The sequence below is a fragment of the Schistocerca gregaria genome, chromosome 2 (assembly GCF_023897955.1).
Source record: "Schistocerca gregaria isolate iqSchGreg1 chromosome 2, iqSchGreg1.2, whole genome shotgun sequence".
Lineage (NCBI taxonomy): Eukaryota > Metazoa > Arthropoda > Insecta > Orthoptera > Acrididae > Schistocerca > Schistocerca gregaria.
Genome location: NC_064921.1, coordinates 623642465 through 623663899, shown reverse-complemented (window position 1 = coordinate 623663899; position 21435 = coordinate 623642465). Strand labels below are relative to the sequence as shown.

The window sequence follows — 21435 nt, the reverse complement described above, 5'->3', positions numbered from 1 at the left end:
AAAGAAGATAAGCACATACAGAAAAGCTGTCTTGCAAAACAAGACTACTGCATTTACACATTCCATTTATAATTTTATCTCCCGATACAGGACTTCCTTTCTATTGTAATTTAGGTGCTCTCGCCATGTTCAGAATGTAAATTTTTCTCCAGCCTCTTATGAATGTGGTGCAAAGTTATTTGATTGTAATATTGCTTTTTCAGATATCTTTGTCAATACAAAAATTAACAATCAGGTCATGTCTATGAGGTATTATCACAACAACATAGTTTTTCATTTTACTTACGTCTAAAATATTCTTTAAAACTGTCATACACTTACTGGATTCATTGCATACTATGTACTTAGTACTAGTCACACAAGCAACAAAGTCACTGTCCATCAATATAGTCTTACGTGACATCAATAATGTTTTTTGTCCTAACTGCAGGTTTCATAATCCCAGTTACACAAATGTAAAACTTCATTCTTCAAATAGTTAGTGTGCTTTCTACCATTGTTATCCACTAGAAAAAGCACAATGAATTTATTTGCTGTCTATCTGACATTACCATTACAACTTTCCATTATGTTTTGAACCTCATGCTGGTAAAAAAGTTCCTTGAGATGGAACACTCCCGTCCACAAATCAACATATTTTTAGAAAGCATCACTCATGCAAAACTCAGTCTGTTCTTTTCTCACATGATATCCTGCAAAACTGTGTGTATTCTTAGATTTCCAAAAAGCATTCAACAGGTCACTGCAGACTGTTAATGAGAGTACGAGCATATGGAAAAGGTTCCCTGATATGTGTGTAGCTCAAAAACTTCTTAAGTAATAGGTCCCAGTAAAATCTCCTTGATTGCAATTGTTTATCAGAGACAAGGTTATTGTCAGGGGAGCCCCAGGGGAGTTTGACAGACCCACTATTATTCTCTACACATGTAAATGATCCGACAGAAAGGATGAGCAGCAAATCTGCAGCTGTATGCTGATGATGATGACGGGTACGGTAAGGTGTCGTCATTGAGTGACTGTAGGAAGATACAAGACAATTTGAACAAAATTCCTAATTGGTATGATGAATAGCAGCTAGCTCTAAATGTAGAAAACTGTAAGTTAATGCCAGCCGCGGTGGTCTCGCGGTTCTAGGCGCGCAGTCCGGAGCCGTGCGATTGCTACGGTCGCAGGTTCGAATCCTGCCTCGGGCATGGATGTGTGTGATGTCCTTAGGTTAGTTAGGTTTAAGTAGTTCTAAGTTCTAGGGGACTGATGACCACAGCAGTTGAGTCCCATAGTGCTCAGAGCCATTTGAACCAACCTGTAAGTTAATGCAGATGAGTAGAAAAACAATTCCTTAATGTTTGAATACAGTATCAGTAGTCTGCTACTTGACATAGTCAGGTTGATTAATTATCTAAGTGTAATGTGCAAAGCAATATGAAATGGAATGAGAATTTAAGGATTATAGTGGGGAAAGCAAATGGTTGACTTTTTTTTAGCGATAGAGTTGTAGGAAAGCGTGGTTCACCTGCAACAGAGACCCCTTGCAGAACACTAGTGCAACCCATTCATGAGTACTGCTTGAGTTTTTGGGATCCCCACCAGGTTGGATTGTTTGGGGGAAGAGACCACAGTGAGGTCATTGGTCTCATCGGTTTAGGGAAGGGTGCAAAAGGAAGTCGGTAGCGCCCTTTCAAAGGAACCATCCCAGCATTTACCTGGAGTGATTAGGGAACTCACGGTAAACCTAACTCAGGATGGGCAGGCTCTAGATTGAACATCATCCTCCCGAATGTGAGTCCAGTGTACTAACCACTGCGTCACCTCACTCGGTTGGATTAAAGGAAGACATCTAAGCAGTTCACAGTTGTGCCACAAGATTTCTTCCAGTATGTTTGATCAACATATAAGTATTACAGAGATGCTTTAGGAACTCAAATGAGGATACACACAGGAAGGGCAATGTTGTTTAAAAGGGTGGCTAGAGAACCAGCATTTGAAGCTGACTGCAGAACAATCCTACTATAGTCGTACCATAGGTACAACCACAATAGCGGAATATCTGTTCAGAGACTAGACAAATGTGTGGTTCCTGAAGAGGCGCAGTAGCCATTTCAGTAGCTGCAGGAACAACAGTCTGGATGGCTGACTGATCTGGCCTTGTAACATCAACCAAAACGGCCTTGCTTTGCTGGTACTGTGCATGGCTGAAACCAAGGGGAAACTACAGCCGTAATTTTTCCTGAGGGCATGCAGGTCAACTGTATGGTTAAATGATGATGGCATCTTCTTGGGTAAAACATTGTAGCAGTAACATAGTCCACCATTCATATCTTTGGGTGGGACTATTCAAGAGGATGTCATCATCTCATCACCAGGAGAAACAAATCTGGTGTTCTATGCATTGGAGTGTGGAATGTCAGATCTTTCAATGGGGGCAGGAAGGTTAGAAAATTTAAAAAGGGAAATGGATGGGTTAAAGTTAGGTGTAGTGGGAGTTAGTGAAGTTAGGTGGCAGGAGGAACAGAACTTCTGGTCAGGTGTATAAAGGGTTATGAATGCAAAATCAAATAGGGGTAATGCAGGAGTAGGTTTAATAATGAATAAAAAATAGGAACACAGATAAGCTACTATGACCAGCATAAGGAATGCATTACTGTAACCAAGACAGACACAAAGCCCACACTCACCACAATAGCACAAGTTTATATGCCAACTAGCTCTGCAGATTATGAAGAGATTGGAGAAACATATGATGAAAGTAAAGAAATTATTCAGATAATTAAGGGAGATGAAATTTTAATAGTCATGGGGGACTGGAATTCTATAGTAGGAAAAGGAAGATAAGGAAAAGTAGTAGGTGAATATAGACTGGGAGAAAGGAATGAAAGAGGAAGCCATCTGGTATAATTTTGCACATGGGCTAATTTAATCATAGTTAACACTTGGTTTAAGGATCATGAAAGAAAGTTGTATATGTGGAAGAGACCTAGAGACATTGGAAGGTTTCAAATTAATTACATAATGGTAAGAGACAGATTTCAGAACCAGGTTTTAAACTGTAAGACATTTCAAGGACAGATGTGGACTTTTACCACAATTTATTAGGTATGAACTGTAGATTAAAACTGCAAAAAGGAAGGAATTTATGGAGATGGGACCAGGATAAACTGAGAGTACTAGAGGTTGTAGAGTGTTTCAGAGGGAGAATCAGAGAATTATTGACAAGAACAGGGGAAAGAAATACAGTAGTGGAATAATGGATAGCTTAGAGCGATAAAACAGTGAAGGCAGCAGAGGATCAAGTACGAAAAATACGAGGACTAGTAGAGATCATTGGGAAACATAAGAGATACTGAATTTAATTAATGAAAGGAGAAAATATAAAAAAAAATGCAGTAAATGAAACAGCTGAAAGGGAACACAAATGAGATTGACAGGAAGTGCAAAATGGCTAAGTAGGAATGGCTAGAGGACCAATGTAAGGATTTAGAAGCATATAGCACTAGGAGAAAGATAAATGCCACCTATAGGAAAATTAAAAAGATCTTTGGACGAAAGAGAACCAGGTATGTGAATATCAATAACTCAGATGGAAAACCAGTCCTGAGCAAAGAAGGAAAAGCAGGAAGGTGGAAGGAAGATATAGAGGGTCTATACAAGGGAGATGTACTTGAAGGCAATGTTACGGAAATGGAAGAGGACATAGATGAAGATGAGATGGGAGATATGATACTGCATGAACAATTGGACAGAGCACTGAAAGACCAAGTCAAAGGTCCTGGGAGAACACAATATTCCGTTAGAACTACTGATAGCCTTTGAAGAGCCAGCCATGACGAAACTCTTCCATTAGGTGAGCAACATGTATGAGACAGACGAAATAGCCTCAGACTTGAAGAGGAATATAATAATTCCAATTCCAAAGAAAGCAGTTGTTAACAGATGTGAAAATTATTGAACTCGCAGTTCAGCAAGTCACGGTTGCAAAGATCTAACACGAATTCTTCACAAAAGAATGGAAAAGCTGGTAGAAGCCGACATCAGGGAAGATCAGTTTGGATTATGGAGAAATGTAGGAACATGCAGCAATACTAAACCTATGACTTCTCATAGAAGATAAGTTACAGAAAGGCAAATCTAAGAGTCAAAGGGTTTGCATGTGAAGCAGTCGTTGAGAATGGAGTGAGACAGGCTTGTAGCCTATTCCCAATGTTATTGAATCAGTATATTGAAACAAAAGAAAAATGGAGTAGGAATTAAAGTCCAGGGAGAGAAAATAAAAAAAGTCTGAGTTTTGCCGATGACATTGTAATTCTGTCAGTTCTGTCCAACACAGCAAAGGACATATGAAAACAGTTGAAAGGAATGGACAGTGTCTTGAAAGGAGGATATAAGATGAACATTAACAAAAGCAAAATGAGGATAATGAAATGTAGCTGAATTAAATCAGGTGGTGCTGAGGGAATTAAGATTAGGAAATGAGACACTTAAAGTAGTAGATGAGTTTTGCTATTTGGGCAGCAAAATAACTGATTGTGATCAAATTAGAGAGAATATAAAATGTACACTGACAATGGCAATTAAAGTTTTTCTGAGGAAGAGAAATTTGTTAACATTGAGTATCAATTTAAGTGTTAGGAAGTCATTTCTGAAAGTATTTGTTTTGAGTGTAGCAATGTATGGACGTGAAACACGGATGATAGATTGTTTGGACAGGAATAGAACAGAAGATTCTGAAATGTGGTGCTACAGAAGAATGCTGAAAATTAGATGGGCTGATCATGTAACTAATGAAGAGGTACTGAATAGAATTGGGGAGAAAAGGAATATTTGGCACAACCTGACTAGAAGAAGGGGTTCAGTTGACTGGACACATTCTGAGACATCAACAGAACACCAGTTTAGTACTGTAGGGAAGCGTGGGGGGTAAAAATAGTAGAGGGAGGCCAAGAGATGAATACAGTAAGAAGATTTAGAAGGATATAGGTAGCAGTAGTTACTCGGAGATGAAGATGCCTGCACAGGATAGAGTAGCATGGAGAGATGCATCAAATCAGTCTTCAGACTGAAAACCACAATGACAACAGAGGCGTATAGACAGCCATTTTTCCCTCCCTCAGTCTGTGAATGGAACAGGAAGGGAAATGACTAGTGCTGGTACAAGGTACCCTCAGCCATTCACACTGGCTTATGGAGTACATATGTAAATGTAGATGCAGATGTGCCCTGGAAGTTTGCTTTTATTGTTTATGAACTTTCTGCAACTACTTTCTGACAGCACACTGAACCTGTTTGTGCACACAAGATTTGATTATGCATGCAGAAATACAGCATTAATGCAACCATTTTGAAAAGTACAAATTAAGAAGAAAGATGATGCATAAGATGGGCTTACAGAGGAAAAATGAAAATGGTAGTGACTCACAGAGACATGCAAAATATTCAGCAACTATTTTGAGTCATTTGGCGAATTACATCAAAATGCTGTTGGTACAGTAAGCACATATAACTTTTGTAGTTTAGGGTTCCAAGACATTTATGTTGCATGCACCATACAGAACCATCAAATAGCGGACTGAGACAATTAGTTATTAATTCATTCAGATCTAATAACTCAAGATATGGTGATGTATCAAACAGGCTTAAGATTAGTGCTAACCTCTTATCGGTGTTATTCATCTTCTGGTTGCTGTTTTTCTGACAGATTAAAACATTTGTCAATTAAAGTACTTTTATAACATGAGGAGAAGAGACTGTGCAGACAACTACAGGGCAGTTAGCCTAGTTAGGTTTTCAAAGAGGTCATGAATAATTCAGTATACGCACACAGAATCGCACACAATTTTCTGTTCAGCTTTCAAATTTCACTCCAAGAGAGGCTTTTCAGTAGAAAATGCAATTTACTCACCTGTGTGTTTGGTACTTACATGACTTAAACTTTTCACTTCAATTTGACAAACAGGTTTTGATTTAGTGGACCATGTTTAACCCCAGGTAGGTTGGACTATTATGGAGTTTTTGGGAAAGCGTATTGATGTTTCTTTTCTGGCTTGAAAACAAGAAGCAGAAGGTTGTTCTCCATTCTCAAGTAACAAATTTTAATTGGACAGGGGTGTTGTAAAGCGAGGGCTCACAGTGTTTCATTTTTGATCAACACAATTCCACTGTCCATTAAAACTATGCAACTTCCTTATCCATCATTACGCTACCCTCATTCCCAATATAGTGCCTCACAAGTAATTTCCATGCGGATGACTTAAGGTTCAAGTCCTAGCCCCACAGGTGTCCACAAAGGGGGGTGACCCCCCTCCCCCCTCCCCCCCCAAAAAAAACAAACAAACTGGGTTGCAGAGGTTTTATTTACTATGGTATTCTCCTCCACTTCTAGAAGTGATTCTGCTGCAGCTCTTGTTTCACCAGTTGTGGCACTACACGGCTGATCACAGTAAGATAATACAATGGTTTCAGCAACTGCTGTTTAACTTAAGTTTGTTTGGCAATTTCAGTCTTCCCCTCACCTCTGGATAAATTTCTGCAGACTCTCATGCTTGGCCTATCCCACACCTAGCCTTACAACAGTCCAGCCATAGGATTTTTTTATGGAGTCAAAGTTAGCACCACATGAGAAAGCAAACACTTCACACAATCACTCCAACATCATTTGGACCCCCACCCCAGCTCTCCATATTGTCACCACCACCACCACCACCTACTCTGAACTCTGCAGGAGGGAACTATAATTCCCTCCCCCAGTCTAAACATCTGCTTATCTACATTCTTTGCTGCTTCTTTTAGCCCAGCTTCCTTTACTTCCAACATGGTTTTTCCCATTTCCCTTCTTTCTTACTGCAAACTTTACTCTACAGTTTTGCAATTGTTACTTTACTCTGTTCCCATTTTGGCACTGCCATTGTGAGCCACCTATCTCCCACTCTGCTGTTGCATATGTTATTGGCTACAGGTAAGTTGTTGCTTCACCCGAGTTTTGTTAGAATAGTTCAATAATTTTAAGGTGATTACATAAGGTGGACAGTTGCTGACAGATGTATCTGCCGGAAGTTGTCAATCTTCTGTTGACTAAAAATAGAAAAAGCTGAGAATCAATGAAAAAAGGAGTACGGAGATCACAATAAAGTCAGAATAGTACCAATATAACAGAACTAATATTTTTCACAATTCTTTATTTTGTTAAAATGCATAACAATTTCTTATAATTTTTATTTGTATTGTAAGTTCTTATAATACATGACATTTCTCAATACAAATATTTATCAAAGAATGCATGTGTTTATAAATGTACAATTTGAACAGATGACTGAATGACAACAATATTTTCAGGATCCCTGGACACAACTGTATTTCATTAGATCAGTATAGAATACTGTGTAAATTAGGGATTCAGCATCCTTCAGACATCAATTTCAATTTGCTGTATAAAAACTTTATTTATTTGGGGCATAAACAACAACACTGTGTAATGCTCAAAAAAATCATTCAGAAATACATAATAAAGAGCAAACATGTGAAACATTTCTATCTAAAAATAGTGAATCACATTAACATAACTGCAAAAAGAGAGATCTTTTCGGAAAAGGGCACAAACATACTGTATAGTGACACATATGTAAGTAAACATTCTCAATGAAAACATTCTCAATCATGAAGAAAATATTATAGCAACACTCATAGAGGTTAACTAGCAGAAAATAAGATTACAAGCAATTAAAAAAATTAATGGCTAAAACAATAGTAAGTCTGTAACCAGATCCACATAAAATTTAGAACATGTACACATAAAATAGGTTATTCATAAACATGACATCTTCAAAAGGTAAACTGTCACCAGCAAGTTATATAACACACTCATGACATGGAGCACTGAAAAGATATTTAAAAAGTAAAGCTAAACAGTGAAAAACCACATACTTAAAAATGAATCAGTTCATTAGGCACACAATGGTAGACATTTGGGATAAAACAACAGACAAATTATAGTGAGAAAAAGCTTGTTAGTAGTTTCAGTGCTGTAAATAATGAGAAAGATGTATAATTTTAACAAAAGTATAAATTCATTAATTTTATTTTTGTAACTGGACCTATAATTACCACACTCCCTCACTCAACCAGCACTTTCCAACCAACTTGTCCAAAACAGATAGCAAAAAATAGTTTGTGCAGTGGACTGGTAACATTCCAATCATAAGCTACAGTCTTATTACCACTGTCAATATGGATGCGGACCTTACTATTGCGGACATGTTCACATGTGAAACATAGTTTTGAACCTTTCTCCAGTGGAGGCAATTTGGTAGTCTTCCCCTTGCCGTCCACAAATACACTTCCTGTAAAAGAAAGAAATTTTATTCAATATTACTTATTGAGTCAATAACTGACACAATGCAGAAAAGGAGGGTTGCTTTTTTCTGCCACATTTTCAGACTACAGGAAACCAGGATACTGAAACAACTGTTCACCTACTTTTGGAAAATTAGATCAAGAACAACTGACTCAAAGAAGTTCAAGATGAGTTAGGCTTTACAATGCAACAAATTGAAGGCAGAGAAGAGAAGAAGATTCTGAAACAAAGTGACACGAGATTTAAACTAAAGACATTTACACACAAAAAAATACACCATAACTGATGTAGAAATGGCAGCCAGGTCGGAAAGGATGAATAAGTTTTTGGAGTAGAAGAAATCTACAACTAGTAGTAAGACTTAAATGTATATGGATTGTATAAAGTGCTCCAATGTGGGCGTAAAATATGTAAATAAATAAATAAACAATTACTTATAAAAATATTTTAAAAATGGTCATTTGCTGTAAAATTAATATCTTTACAACAGTTATAATATGGTTCAGTAAAATGGGTGAAAAGGTCATTTACACAAATGTACTAATATTTATTAAGACTAAGAATACAATTCTGAATGCACAATAGGGGTTTCCTGTGGCCTTATTACACATAACGATTGCTGAAGAAGTAAAACAGACAATACAAGAATAAAAAGATTGCTTTTGATGCCTTTCATGATATAAAATGTTTTGGCTGCATTGGTAGCTTTTGTATTTGACAATATCTAGTTAGATCTTCAGACAGACTGGAGGATGCCAATTGTTACTATATTCTTTTTGTAGTAAAAGTGAATCCATTAACCATATTTAAAGATCTTGCAAGACCTTTAAATACAGCTGAAGGCTTCATTTATGCTAAAAAATTCTCATTAGTTCTGTTTCATGAAAATAATGTCTTAAGTAAAAACCAGCCAGTTTTTATACAAAACAGGAGATGCTCTGCTGATCAACTGGGAATACCTGAGATGAGACATATTTCTAGTTAGTTAAAATCATTTAATGCTCTGGTGACAATTTCATTTAATTACATTCTGCCTGTTTTTATTAGCCAAAAGACATCCTGCTAAGAATGTCTTTTTTGAGAGAACAAATTTCATGACCACAAATGGAACATAAGTAAATCTGAAAAAACTCATTGTTCTCCGAACAGCTCAATTCCCCTTCCTAACCCTATGTTGGGGCAGGGCCATACTGTGGTCATCGCAAGACAGGCCTGTGTCAAGAGTGGGGGTGGGGGAACTTCTGTTAAAATACAAGAAGTGTAGACAATGGATGTGTAAAACTGTAATAGAGGGGAAAATAAATTATTAAAGTGGGAATAAAGTGGCTAAAACTGAATTAGTATCCTAAACTTCAAAAGTATAAAACTATAAGCTTATACTCTGAACGTATAAAAAATACGATATTACAAGAATAGGCCTAGAATGATGGATGTATAAATAGTAAAAGACAAACATCATAAAATTATAGATGTACAATTATCACTACTGCCACATCCTGTTCCCTGTAATTATAGTTGCTGAACATAAGTTTCACTTTTGTAATTTATTGTTTTATACTTTTTATGGTATTATACTTCCAATGTTTTAAATTTTTAATATTTAATGACACTTAACAGAGTTCTATGACCTACACATAATTATACTGCTATAATGTTACAATGTTTATGTTTTTTGTGATTTATACATCCATTATGCAAACCTATACTTTTAATATCTTAATGATAATTTTATACAATTTTTTTAGTACTTTTAGAGTAAGACCTTATACTGTCAAAGTTTCATATTTTCAATATTTTAAGACACTAATTCAGTTTTAGCTACTTTATTTCCAATTTTATAATTTACTATTCCCCACCACTTCCCCCGTTACAGTTTTGCACATCCATTGGTCAACAATGTTAGTATTTTAACAGAAGAGGTTTTTTGGAAAATAACTGAAATTTTGCAGTTTGAGTATGAGACCTTATCCTGTTAAATCTCTTGCACCCCTGCCAATTATCTCTCCCTCACCCCTCCCTTGCCTTCTTTTCCCACTCTCAACCTTCCTCATTCCATGCCATTTACAGTTTACATACCCACTGTCCTAAACTAGCGTTAGTGTAGAAGCTGCAGTAGCCGTATCTAGAAGGGCACATGGTCGACAGTGGTAGAGGGAGACACCATGGTGGAATAAAAGAGTCAAGGAGGTAGTGGGAAGGAAGAACCATACTGTGGTTCCAAAAAAAGACTAAATTAATAAGAGAGGAGTATAAGAAAAAGAAGAGGCCAATAAGACAGTGGTTGAGGAGACAAGAAAGTGGATGGAAGAACTGACAAAAACGATGGAGAAATAGCACAGGAAGTAAAAAAGTACTGTAAGGATTGGCCAAAAGTAAGAGGAGAGGTTTGAGAGAGGATGCAACAATGATGGATAGAAATGGCAAAGAAGTTAATAACAACGAGACATTGAAAACAGTGTGGATGGACTACTTTGAGCATTTGCTAAATCTGAACGGACTTGGAGATGAGAATAATAGAGTAAAGGAAGTTGAAATAAACTGAGGAGGAAGGGGGGGAGGGGAGTGAGGAGAATTTGGGATGGGAAAAAAATGGAAATGGCACTGGACAAGATACAAGATGAAAGGAGGAAAGGCACAAGGTGTGGATGAAGTGAGTGTTGAAAAGGTAAAGGTAGCATGGTCGATTGGGGAACAGTGGCTGTGTTGTGAGATGAGGGTGGTGTGGAATTAGAAGAGACCCCAGAGGATTGGAAGAGGGCACCAGTTGTCCCTATATTCAAGAAAGGGAGTAGGAAGGACTGTAGATACGAAAAGATCCTGGAGGGCAGAAACCAAACAAGGGTCAAGAACAAATTGAGAGAGGAACTTGGGGAAGACCTTGTGATGGCCTTTCTTGATATTGATCCTGGTTACACCTAGAAAGAAAGATATACCAAATAGTGGAATAAGGATTGGAAATGAACAATGGAAGAAGGTAGAAAGTGTCACGTACTTGGGAAGTGTGACAGAGAAAAAGGGAAGAAATGAGAAAGAGATTAGTGAATGTGGCAGAAAGGCAGAACCATTCCTGAGATTAGGAGCCTGGTTTGGAACAAAGCCGTCCCACAAGAAAGCAAAGACAGCAATGTTACTAATCCCAATGCTGGCTTGTGCACCTGAAACATGGGTAATGAAGAAGAGAGATGTTTGCTGATTACAGGCATGTGAAATGAAGTCCCTCAGAAGTAGGATAGGAGTAACAAGGAGAGAGAGGATGAGGAATGAAAATGTAAGGGAAACAGTACAAGAGGCATCCTTGCAGAACAGGGCAGAAACATCAAGGCTAAGATGGTATGGGGACTTGAAGAGAATGGAAAATGAGGATTCCCAAGAAAATACATGAAATGCAAATCCAAAAGAAACAATCAAGAGGAAGACAAAGGGATAGATGATTGAAAGTTGTGCATAAGTGCGAAAAAAGAGATGGGGACTGGACCAGAGTGAACACAGAAAGATGATGGGAAAACACAACTAGATAGCAAGGTTTATGTTCCAAACAGACCCAGCCTGGGGCTGGAAACAGTTCGATATGGTGGTGGTGGTGGTGGTGGTGGTGGTGGTGGTGGTGGTGATAATTAAGATAATCCTTCTAAGCTATTAATAATTTAATGAGAAAGCAAAAACAAAAGTTTATACAGTTGAGTCAACATAAACAAGGACTGTTATTAGAAGAAAGAAGAGCTAAAAATAGGGAGAGTGTTAAAAAACATAGGAAACATAAGATGCAATATCAGAAACCTAGTAAAGCAAGTTTGTCACCGTATAAGTCAGATAGTGCTCTGGATAAAGCCCTGACTCGAGTGCTGCAATTATTTGCATTAGCAAGGTGCTGTCAACTATACCTGAAAATGTGAAGGTAGTTTCATTCTAGTCAGACGGACCTGCCTCACAGTTTAAAAACAAATATATTACTGCTGCTGTGCCTCAATTTTAGTCGTTTCATAATGTGGAAATAGAGTGGAACTTATTTGCTACATACCATGGTAAAGGAGCCTAAATGAAATTGGTGCAGTTGTGGAACAGCTAGTGGCAAAATTCATAGTAGGTGATGTATCAACTTTCACTAAGGTGGCTGCAAGTACCACAACTATGCAGGTTTTTCATGTGTCTATTGATGAAATTTAAGGCATCAATGTGAAACATAATCTGGCTCAAGTATTTTCTTCAGCACCACCAATACCAAACATAAAAGGCATTCATTGCTTTCACTACAAGAAAGGAGTACTACAAACATATCAGCTGTCTCCAAAGAATTTTGCTGCTACAAATCGTCATACTGAGGAAACTATAGGTAGTGTGAAAATTGGAGACTGGTACAAAATAGAATATGACAGTAAATTCAATGCTGGAGTACGTGCAGTTTTTGGAAATTCTTACTTAATCAGTACAATGGAGTGTGCTGGTCACTACTGGAAATGGACTGTAAAATGTGATGAAATTATAAAGAAAATTAATACACTTGATGCTGTCAATGCAAGAAGATATTTTCAGTTCTCTGACTTTTAACTGAACTTACAGTTCATTTTCCCAGGTGTCATGCTCTTATAATTTTTCATAGTGTTTGAAAAGTTAAATGTTAATGTTAAGATTATCTTATTTGGCACATAAAGTCATATTTTCATTTCTCTGCTTGCATGAAAAAGTTTTTCCAACAAGAAGTAGCAAGTAACACGAGTCACATACAAGTAACATGAGTCACGAAGCATTGAGTCATGCGCCTTTTTCAATATATTACAATATTTCACTTGGTATAAATATTTTTAGAAATCTGTAACTCTGTCATTTGAATGCAAACCTAATATGCATTTTCTGTGTTAAAAACCAGATCCGCACTCCTAATAGTTTGAGGACACTTTCAATCTAAAATACACATTAGGAATAGGACGTCCAAATTTGTAACATGAGTCACAACATAAATTACATTCTTGTTCTTTAATTTTAATGCTCTTCCCTGCTTAAATAATTTTTGCCTGAATAACACAATTTATAATGATGATTTACAAAATAAAATATGGGTTTCTAGATGGATAACAATTCTACATAATAAAACACTGATTTCCAAATGTAACGTGAGTTCATTGAACAATATTTGAAAACCTGAGAGCTTTCAAATCTCGTCCAATACAGTCACCAACCATCAGTCTTTCCTTCTCATCTCATACAGTAAGCTTCCCCTGACACACGGTTCTGGGTGACTTCCCCAAAATCTACCCCTTTTCCTAGACCTCTCCAGTCCTTTCCCTTCACCCCTCTTCCTTCCCCTTTAACCCTTCTGCCTAAAGAAGGAGCCACTGGCTCCAAAAGATTGCCAGTTACAACCATTTTTTATGTGTGTGTTTTGCTGCCACTTGGTGAGTAGATTTTTTATCTATCCAATTAAATAAGATTATAAAGTGTGTTGCATTACAAAGTGATGATCTCGGGTTAATTTTTTTTTTTATACTGGCTACTATCACTACACAGCTGTTGAACATGGCGTATATATCTGTGTGTGTGTGTGTGTGTGTGTGTGTGTGTGTGTGTGTGTGTGTGTGTGTGTGTGTGTGAGTGTGAGTGTGTGTGTGTGTGTGTGTGTGTGTGTGTGTGTGTGTGTGTCAGAGAGAGAGAGAGAGAGAGAGAGAGAGAGAGAGAGAGAGAGAGAGAGAGAGAGAGAGATGGTAAAAAGAATAGGGAATGGAATAGTAGAACTGGTAAAAAGGACATTATAAATAATAAGCAGATGTCTGCAACATGAACATGCACCCTTCCTTGGTACAGCAAGTTGGAATTCTAGCAAGAAAGAAGCATGCGTCTCTCTCTTTTTCTTTTGTTCTTAGTACTAAAGGCAAAAAATGATATATGTCCATTTAAATAGAGGAGTTTATTAACTTTTAATGCTGACAGTATTGTACCATCCCTTATTTTTATTGGTAAATTATACATTTTAACAGTAACATCTTTAAAATAAACTTTTTTATAAATGCCCAGACTTTGGGCATTTAAAAATGTCCATTGATAAATGTCCTGCCCACGGAGCATTTGCCTGGCCCACATCACTGCGCGTTGCAGCACTTGCTGCGACAAGCAATTATATTGTGCCACTTATGGCCTGCCTAATAGATGTGCTCAGGTCCACGGAAGCCCCAGGGAGTTGGAGATTTAGATTTTGCCACCTCTAGGAAAATAAGTCGGTCATTGGTTGACTGCCAGGATATACAAGAGACATTGTACAAGGCTAATGTTGTATAACTTGGAATGTAACCAACTGTAAAACTGCAATGTACTCATTGTAATGGAAAGTGAATACACATATTGCAAAGAAGAAGAGAGTTAAATCATTCAGTAATATCAGATCTCTTAAGTAACTTTCCAGACTGACACAGGCACTGCAACATAGCAAAAAAAGTCTGACGCCAAGATGCCTGAACCACAGTACTTCTGGAACTATTTCCAAATGCACATCTGTCACCCGCGCAGGGATGATCAGAAGTGTCTGTATTTTCAGGTAATAACATGTGATTGAGAAAGGAGAAGAAGTGAAAATTAAAAGGAAATTTTTACCTTGTGAAGAAAATTTGTTGTCCACAGCAACCGGACAACTGCAATTACTTGGTGTTTGAGTTATTACTAGCACTGCAGTTAAAATGGAAAATTCACAACGAGTCTAATGGTTGAGGAGTAAGGATTAATTGCCGCAACAATAGCTGAGAACGAGAAGAGAATATTAAGTTCATGGTTGGGAAGATAGGCGTTTCTGTTTATGTCAGTGGTTCCAAAAAGACATACAACAGTTGGTTATGATCTGGTTGGCTGTTCACAACAGCAATGGCAGTGGCAGCAGCAGCAGTGCAATAGTTCACCCACCACATCACACTAGTGTCTTGTTGGCATCACTACACGGTGAGATCATCATGAACCTATGTGAGCTGTGTTCGGCTCACACAGATTTTATTTATTTACTTACTTATTTATTTGCAGTGTTGTGGTTTGTGGGTGAGATAAACGACAGTGCAACTAGCCGACAAAGTTTGTTACTTTCATGCAGTGTAAGGTCAACACTGAAACAGCTGGCTGCAATGAAGGGTTAACAGTAGATTTGTTATTGTTCGGTGTAAGGCTGTAGGCATCTGAAGCATGTCGCAACCAGTAGAAGAGGTGTTACGAGTGTTTATGGAGAAGATGACTGGTGAATTTGAAGAGGCAAACAAAGGGTTAAATAGAAACATGGGAAATCTTAGAACACAACTATATGCAACAATGTGAATTTAGAAAATGATACACACAACAAAAGAAGTTTTGCATCACCGCAGTTCCGAGAGTTCTGTAACCTGTACAGAAAATTGGAATAGAGATCAACATAAACATCATCTATGCCCTTTTTATTGATCATGAAAACCACACATTGCTTGATATACCACCATACAGCGAGACCTTTGGAGGTGGTGGTCCAGATTGTTGTTCACACTGGTACCTCAAAAACCCAATAAGCATGTCCTCTCGCATTGATGCAAGGGAACGTGATGCCGATCCTGAGCAGTCCATTCGGAACGTTGTTGGGCCCCTCTGTATTGCACTGCATGGTGTCGTGGTTGCGCATTATGCAGCCTATTACGCACAGTTTGAGTCGTAACATGACATACTGTGGCTGCACGAATAGCATTATTCAAGAAGGTGGCGTTGCTATCAGGGTTCCTCTAAGCCATAACCCATATGTAGCAGTCATCCACTGCATACTTGGGTGGCCTGAGTGAGGCATGTCATTGACAGTTCCTGTCTCTCTGTATCTCCTCCATGTCCGAACAACATCGCTTTGGCTCACTCCGAAATGCCTGGACACTTCCCTTGTTAAGGGCCCTTCCTGGCATAAAGTAACAATGTGGATGCGATTGAACTGTGGTATTGACCGGCTGTTGGATCCCCCCTGTCTATTATGTGCTGCTTATGCATGGTTGTTTACCTCTTTGGGCAGGTTAGTGATATCTCTGAACAGTCAAAGGGACTGTGTCTGAGATACAACATCCACAGTCAACGTCTATCTTCAGGAGTTCTGGGAACTGGGATGATGCAAACCTTTTTTTGATGTGTGTATAAAGAAATCTAGGAAAGAGAAAAAGGAATTGCATACTTTGATTATAACTTCCAAACAACAACAACAACTGGGTATCACAATCAGAAGTAACTAAACACTGTGACAGAGTTAACGAACAATTTATAGAGGTTAACAATTATGTAAAGTAATTGAGAGAGACAAACAAATGGGCATTTAAAACAATTTCTGGACAAATCTGAAACATGGATGGGAAAATCAAAATATTAGAACAAAATAAGGATTTAGAGGTGACTGCTATCACAGGATATGTTTGAACTAACTTGAAGGAGAGTGTGTGCTACATAATTGATCAAAACGTACATGAGAAAATAGATTCAACTGTCAGTACACCCCAATCGACAGAAAATTTACGGAACTGAAAAAGATGAAAAAGCAATTAAACTGAAAGAAAGCTGGCAACAGCCTGTCAGCAGAATAATGTGAGGAATTAAAAAAAGGAAGCGAGATTACTTTATACGTACAATTCTCAAAGTTTAAACCAAATGGGGAGGTTCACTCCCACTTACTTTCTAAGGGTATTTTTTAGGTCACTCCCTAAATGATGGGAGGATCTGAAAAATATTTTGTGCTCATTTACTTAGAAGGTAGCACAGCTGGCAGGAGATCAACACGTACAAAGGAATTTAGTTTTTGGGATGATTTCCAGTAGAAATTTAAAAGAAAGTACTGATCTCCGAGTGTTTGATACTAAGTATTTCATGGTACTTGGAGGAGTTATAATAAACACACAGAATAGCATTTTATGAAATCCAAATATCTACACAATATATTTGAGGAAGGGCATCTAGTTAAGAGTGTAGTGCCTCAAGAATTTCAGTGTTAATTCTACGAACACTCGGCTTTCGACCGTCTCAAAAACCCGATCTTTTAGGTACGAGTGCAGGAGAGTGAGAACGTTTCTACTGATCCACCTGTTTCTATGTGCAAGTAGGAAGTTTGTTATTAGAAGACTGTAAGATTGGCGAGTCACTGACCAAGACAAATGTTTGCCGCCAGTGCCACGGAAGATGTGAGGAGAACTCAACGAATAATTATGTCTTATTCTTTGATGTGTTAGAGTTTGTGGTGATGTGAAAAAAAAAAGACTATTAAAAGACTATTAAGCAGTTGAATATAGAGTGCTACGCATATTCATGTATTGGACTCGCTATGAACGAAACAAGACACATGTATGCTATTTGAATATGAGTAAATGAGTCTTGAGGTGTGAGGAATAAGTTAGCTTGCAGAAGTTATTATCTGTGAAAGTTGAAAATATAAAGTGATGGAACTGAAAAGTATTATATGAGTACCAAAATTATTTCAGTAATAGAGAAGTATTTTAATAAATTCCTTTAACCAGCTATAGTCTTCGGAGAAGAAGCTTGAGGGAGATCGACGTAGCTGCTTATCCAGAGAAGAGGATCGGCTACACACAATGTGCAAGTTAACTGGATTGAGAGATGTGTGTGTATTGCAACCCAATACCACATTGTCTGTTGTCATCTGAAAATGTTAGAAGGTGTTTAGTAAGCACATTATTTGAGCAAGGGGGGAGGGGGGGGGGGGCAAGTTTGTATAACACAGAATTAATAAAAAGATACATAGCTTAAGGCTAAATGACTAGGAGGATCTATCTCATTTAATTTTAGTGTTTTTAACATCTCTGACTATAATTTTTTTTTTTTAATTTTACATACAGCAACTGCTTGTGCCGTCTTTAAAGTTGACGAAATGGTAGATATCAGACAATAACATAGCAACAATCTTGTGCCTTGCTGTATCTTCATAACAAGCAAGTTTTAATGATGGACACTGGATAATATCTATACAGAAATAACTACACATATTCATCCCTGTACAACAATAACAGAACCTTTTCCAACTTCACTAAGAATAAGAAATCGGCAAGGAAACTAGTGAATACTGAGAATCAATTCAATAAACAATAAATCAGTTTTAAATGAAACTACCTGTTAGTACAGATATAGAGAAAGTAAAAGACCTCTATAATAGCCAATTCCAATCATAGAAAATAAATTAAACAATACCTATCCAATTGTGGTTACAAAAGCTAGCTGTTAGGATCATCACGTTCACTGGGGGTAAGGAGGGGTAGATAGCCACCTCAGGAAGTAACTGATGTGTATTTTGACACAGTACAAGTATAATTAATGAAAATAAGTTTTTAATAACATGAACTCAGGGGAGAGGAAAGCATGTAAGCCACAGCAGATAGGTGAGCTCGGAAGTCCTGAAGCAAGCTCTAGCTAAAAAAGGGAGTAAGCTTGTGTGAATGAGGACATCACAGTGACATGGCAAATTCTGATATACACACAGCACTCACAACCGACTAATGGAAAGTGGACATGGCCTTTCAAAAACCTTAAGTTGATAACAAATAGTCCCAAGGTTGTTGAGACTGCATAGCAACAAACATTCCAACAACCCAATCAACTGTTTCACTTGCCCTTCCATGATAGCTACACCTGATAGTATCCCAATACAGGAACTCGAAGACTGAATTTTAACAAAATGATTCAAACTATCTGTTCTGTCAATGAACAGTTAAATCACCACAACTTAATTCAGAATTATCCGATTATGTTCAAAATCCCACAGATTTCCCTCACTTTCTGGAGTTAGTTCAAGTAACCCTGTTTGTTCCAGTTTGTTACAATGGGCTGTTTACGACACTTACCTTGTGCATTAACAAAGATTACTCCAGGTTGGAGAAGATTTTCATCGATAAAATGATGATCAGCAAGAGCAAGACCTTCATCACTACACCCCGCACCGCATTCTAGAACCTTAAAACAGAAGATTACTACATTATTTTTGTATTCCTTAAATATTATTTTCTATGTTAACTACTACCAACACAGCAACAATTTAAATATTTAGATAGAAAAAAATTCTAATAACACTGTCCCGTCTCTTATTATGAATACATAAAAACTATCACCATAACTATAGACAGACATTTGCAATGTGTATCAAAATATTTTGGAAAAACATCCAAAATTTCTGTTTATAGCATTACAGGGCTGCATCAAATTAATATATAGCTGACTTTATGATGACAGATCAATCACTACTGGCAAAACAGAGGAGGCACTGAGCAGCAGATGGTAAAATAGAGACCCACAGCCTTTCAATGAAACTAGATGGGAAGAATATATAGGCCAATTCAAAATGACAAAGTAAACTATATTATTTAAATTAATAAGTATGAGTCTTCTCCAGGAACTTCTTCCACAATAAAGACTGATCTCGGACATGGTGATTGTTTATCCCCACTGCATTTCAGTGGGCCCTTGCATTACATCACGAAGATGTGCCAAAAGGAAGCTTCACCTAAGGTCAACATTTGAACAAAACACCCAAAAATGAACAGCAGAAGGTTTGCAGGTGATATACCTCCTTTATGCCTTCAACATGGAAAACATTTGTCCCCAAATTACCACTCTACAAAACAACATTACAAGTGTGATATGAGAAAACTGTGATTATGCTCATAAATTATCACAAAGCTATTCTAGAGTTTGGCAATATTAATATCTGTGAGTAATCATCACCTTGTGGTGAAAGCTACATGGATAAATAGAATCAACAAAATGAAAACAGTTCAATTTTTAATCTTGTCATCATATAATAAGAAACACTTAACAATAGATACCAAAACACAGCTCTATAAAATCATAAAGTTCTTGGAAGCCACTTATGTTCTCTTCCAAATCAAAAATGAAAAACTGCTCAACTTGTCAAAACTGAATGAAGGATCATTAGAACTTTAGTAAATAAAAATACCAGGTCCTCCCCAATGAAACTTTCTGTCAAGAGACTGACCCAATCCTCAGTATTATGAAGAAGAAAAGAATCTCATATTTCTTTCATATCTTGTGACTGCCAGAAAACAGGATCTTATGACAACTAGTGAAAAGAAATCTGGCAAAGAAGACGGGAGAGCAAACAATAAGAATTACAGCCCGACCGGACAACTGAACTCAAGGTACTAGATGCAGAGAGCAAAGGTAATATTGACACTTTTCTTAAGACTTAAAAATTTCAGCAGAAATGATGCATAGAAAGGTTATGGAGGTTTCATAAGAAATGAGAGAATCACAACAGGAACAAATGAACAGGTACTAGGTGAACTAAAATAAACAAGCAGCACAACCTTCAAAGAAAAAGTGAATAAGTAGCTTCTCAATTGGTCCAATGTACCTAATAATAATAATAATAATAATAATAATAATAATAATAATAATAATAATAACAAAAAAACTGCATCAGTATGTCTTCTCCAAATATATCTATGCTGTCCTGGTGATCCATCTGTCACCTCTTGAGTTGCATGCCTTCATGTTTGACCCTAACTAAGTACAGGTAATTATCATAAATCACAGAACAGTATGGTAGATGGGCCATTTTATTAACAGATTCTAGGTACACGACCTTTTAATTTAGCATATTTACCAATGCAATTTTCTAAACAGTAAAAGTGTTACTTTGTAAATGGTATAAAATCAATAAATAAAGATACTTAGCATGATAATGGAAAGATTCCTGATGATTGGTCAAAGGCAATTATTATAGCTATTTTTCAGAAGGGTAACCAACTGCTCTGGTAGGACTACAGAGGAATAACATGTATGAAGATTTATGAAGAGATAATTTTACAGAAAATACAAAACAAGATAAAACTGCAATTGAAAGAGGAACAACAGGGACTTTGGCTAGATGATCAACTACAGATGCCACATTTACATCTAGACAGGTAGTAAAAAAGAACTGGGAAAGACACTGTAGTCGCTTTCATAGATATAAAAAAGGTGTAAAACACTGACAGGTTGGAAGAGAGACAGCAAGGTCTGAAATGACTGGAACTATCTCAAAACAGCTCAAACTCAAATTCAGAAAGATGTAAAGGAAATCCCTGAATTGTGTTATAACAGATGGAAAAATTCAACAAGGAAGTGTA

General features: G+C 37.2%; 1 protein-coding gene across 2 annotated transcripts in view; it reads right to left on the bottom strand.

Annotated features, from left to right (window-relative positions):
* Positions 1–7152: 7152 nt before the first annotated feature.
* LOC126334622 (cytokine receptor-like factor 3) overlaps positions 7153–21435 on the bottom strand; it is a 107777-nt gene continuing 93494 nt past the window's right edge. For both annotated transcript variants that reach the window (XM_049997050.1, XM_049997051.1), the window contains exons 6-7: positions 19153–19261; positions 7153–8330 (exon numbers count right to left, since the gene is read on the bottom strand). In XM_049997050.1, the coding sequence (XP_049853007.1) occupies positions 8104–8330; positions 19153–19261 (336 nt within the window). In that variant the 3' untranslated portion in view covers positions 7153–8103. The remainder of the gene's footprint in view (positions 8331–19152; positions 19262–21435) is intronic.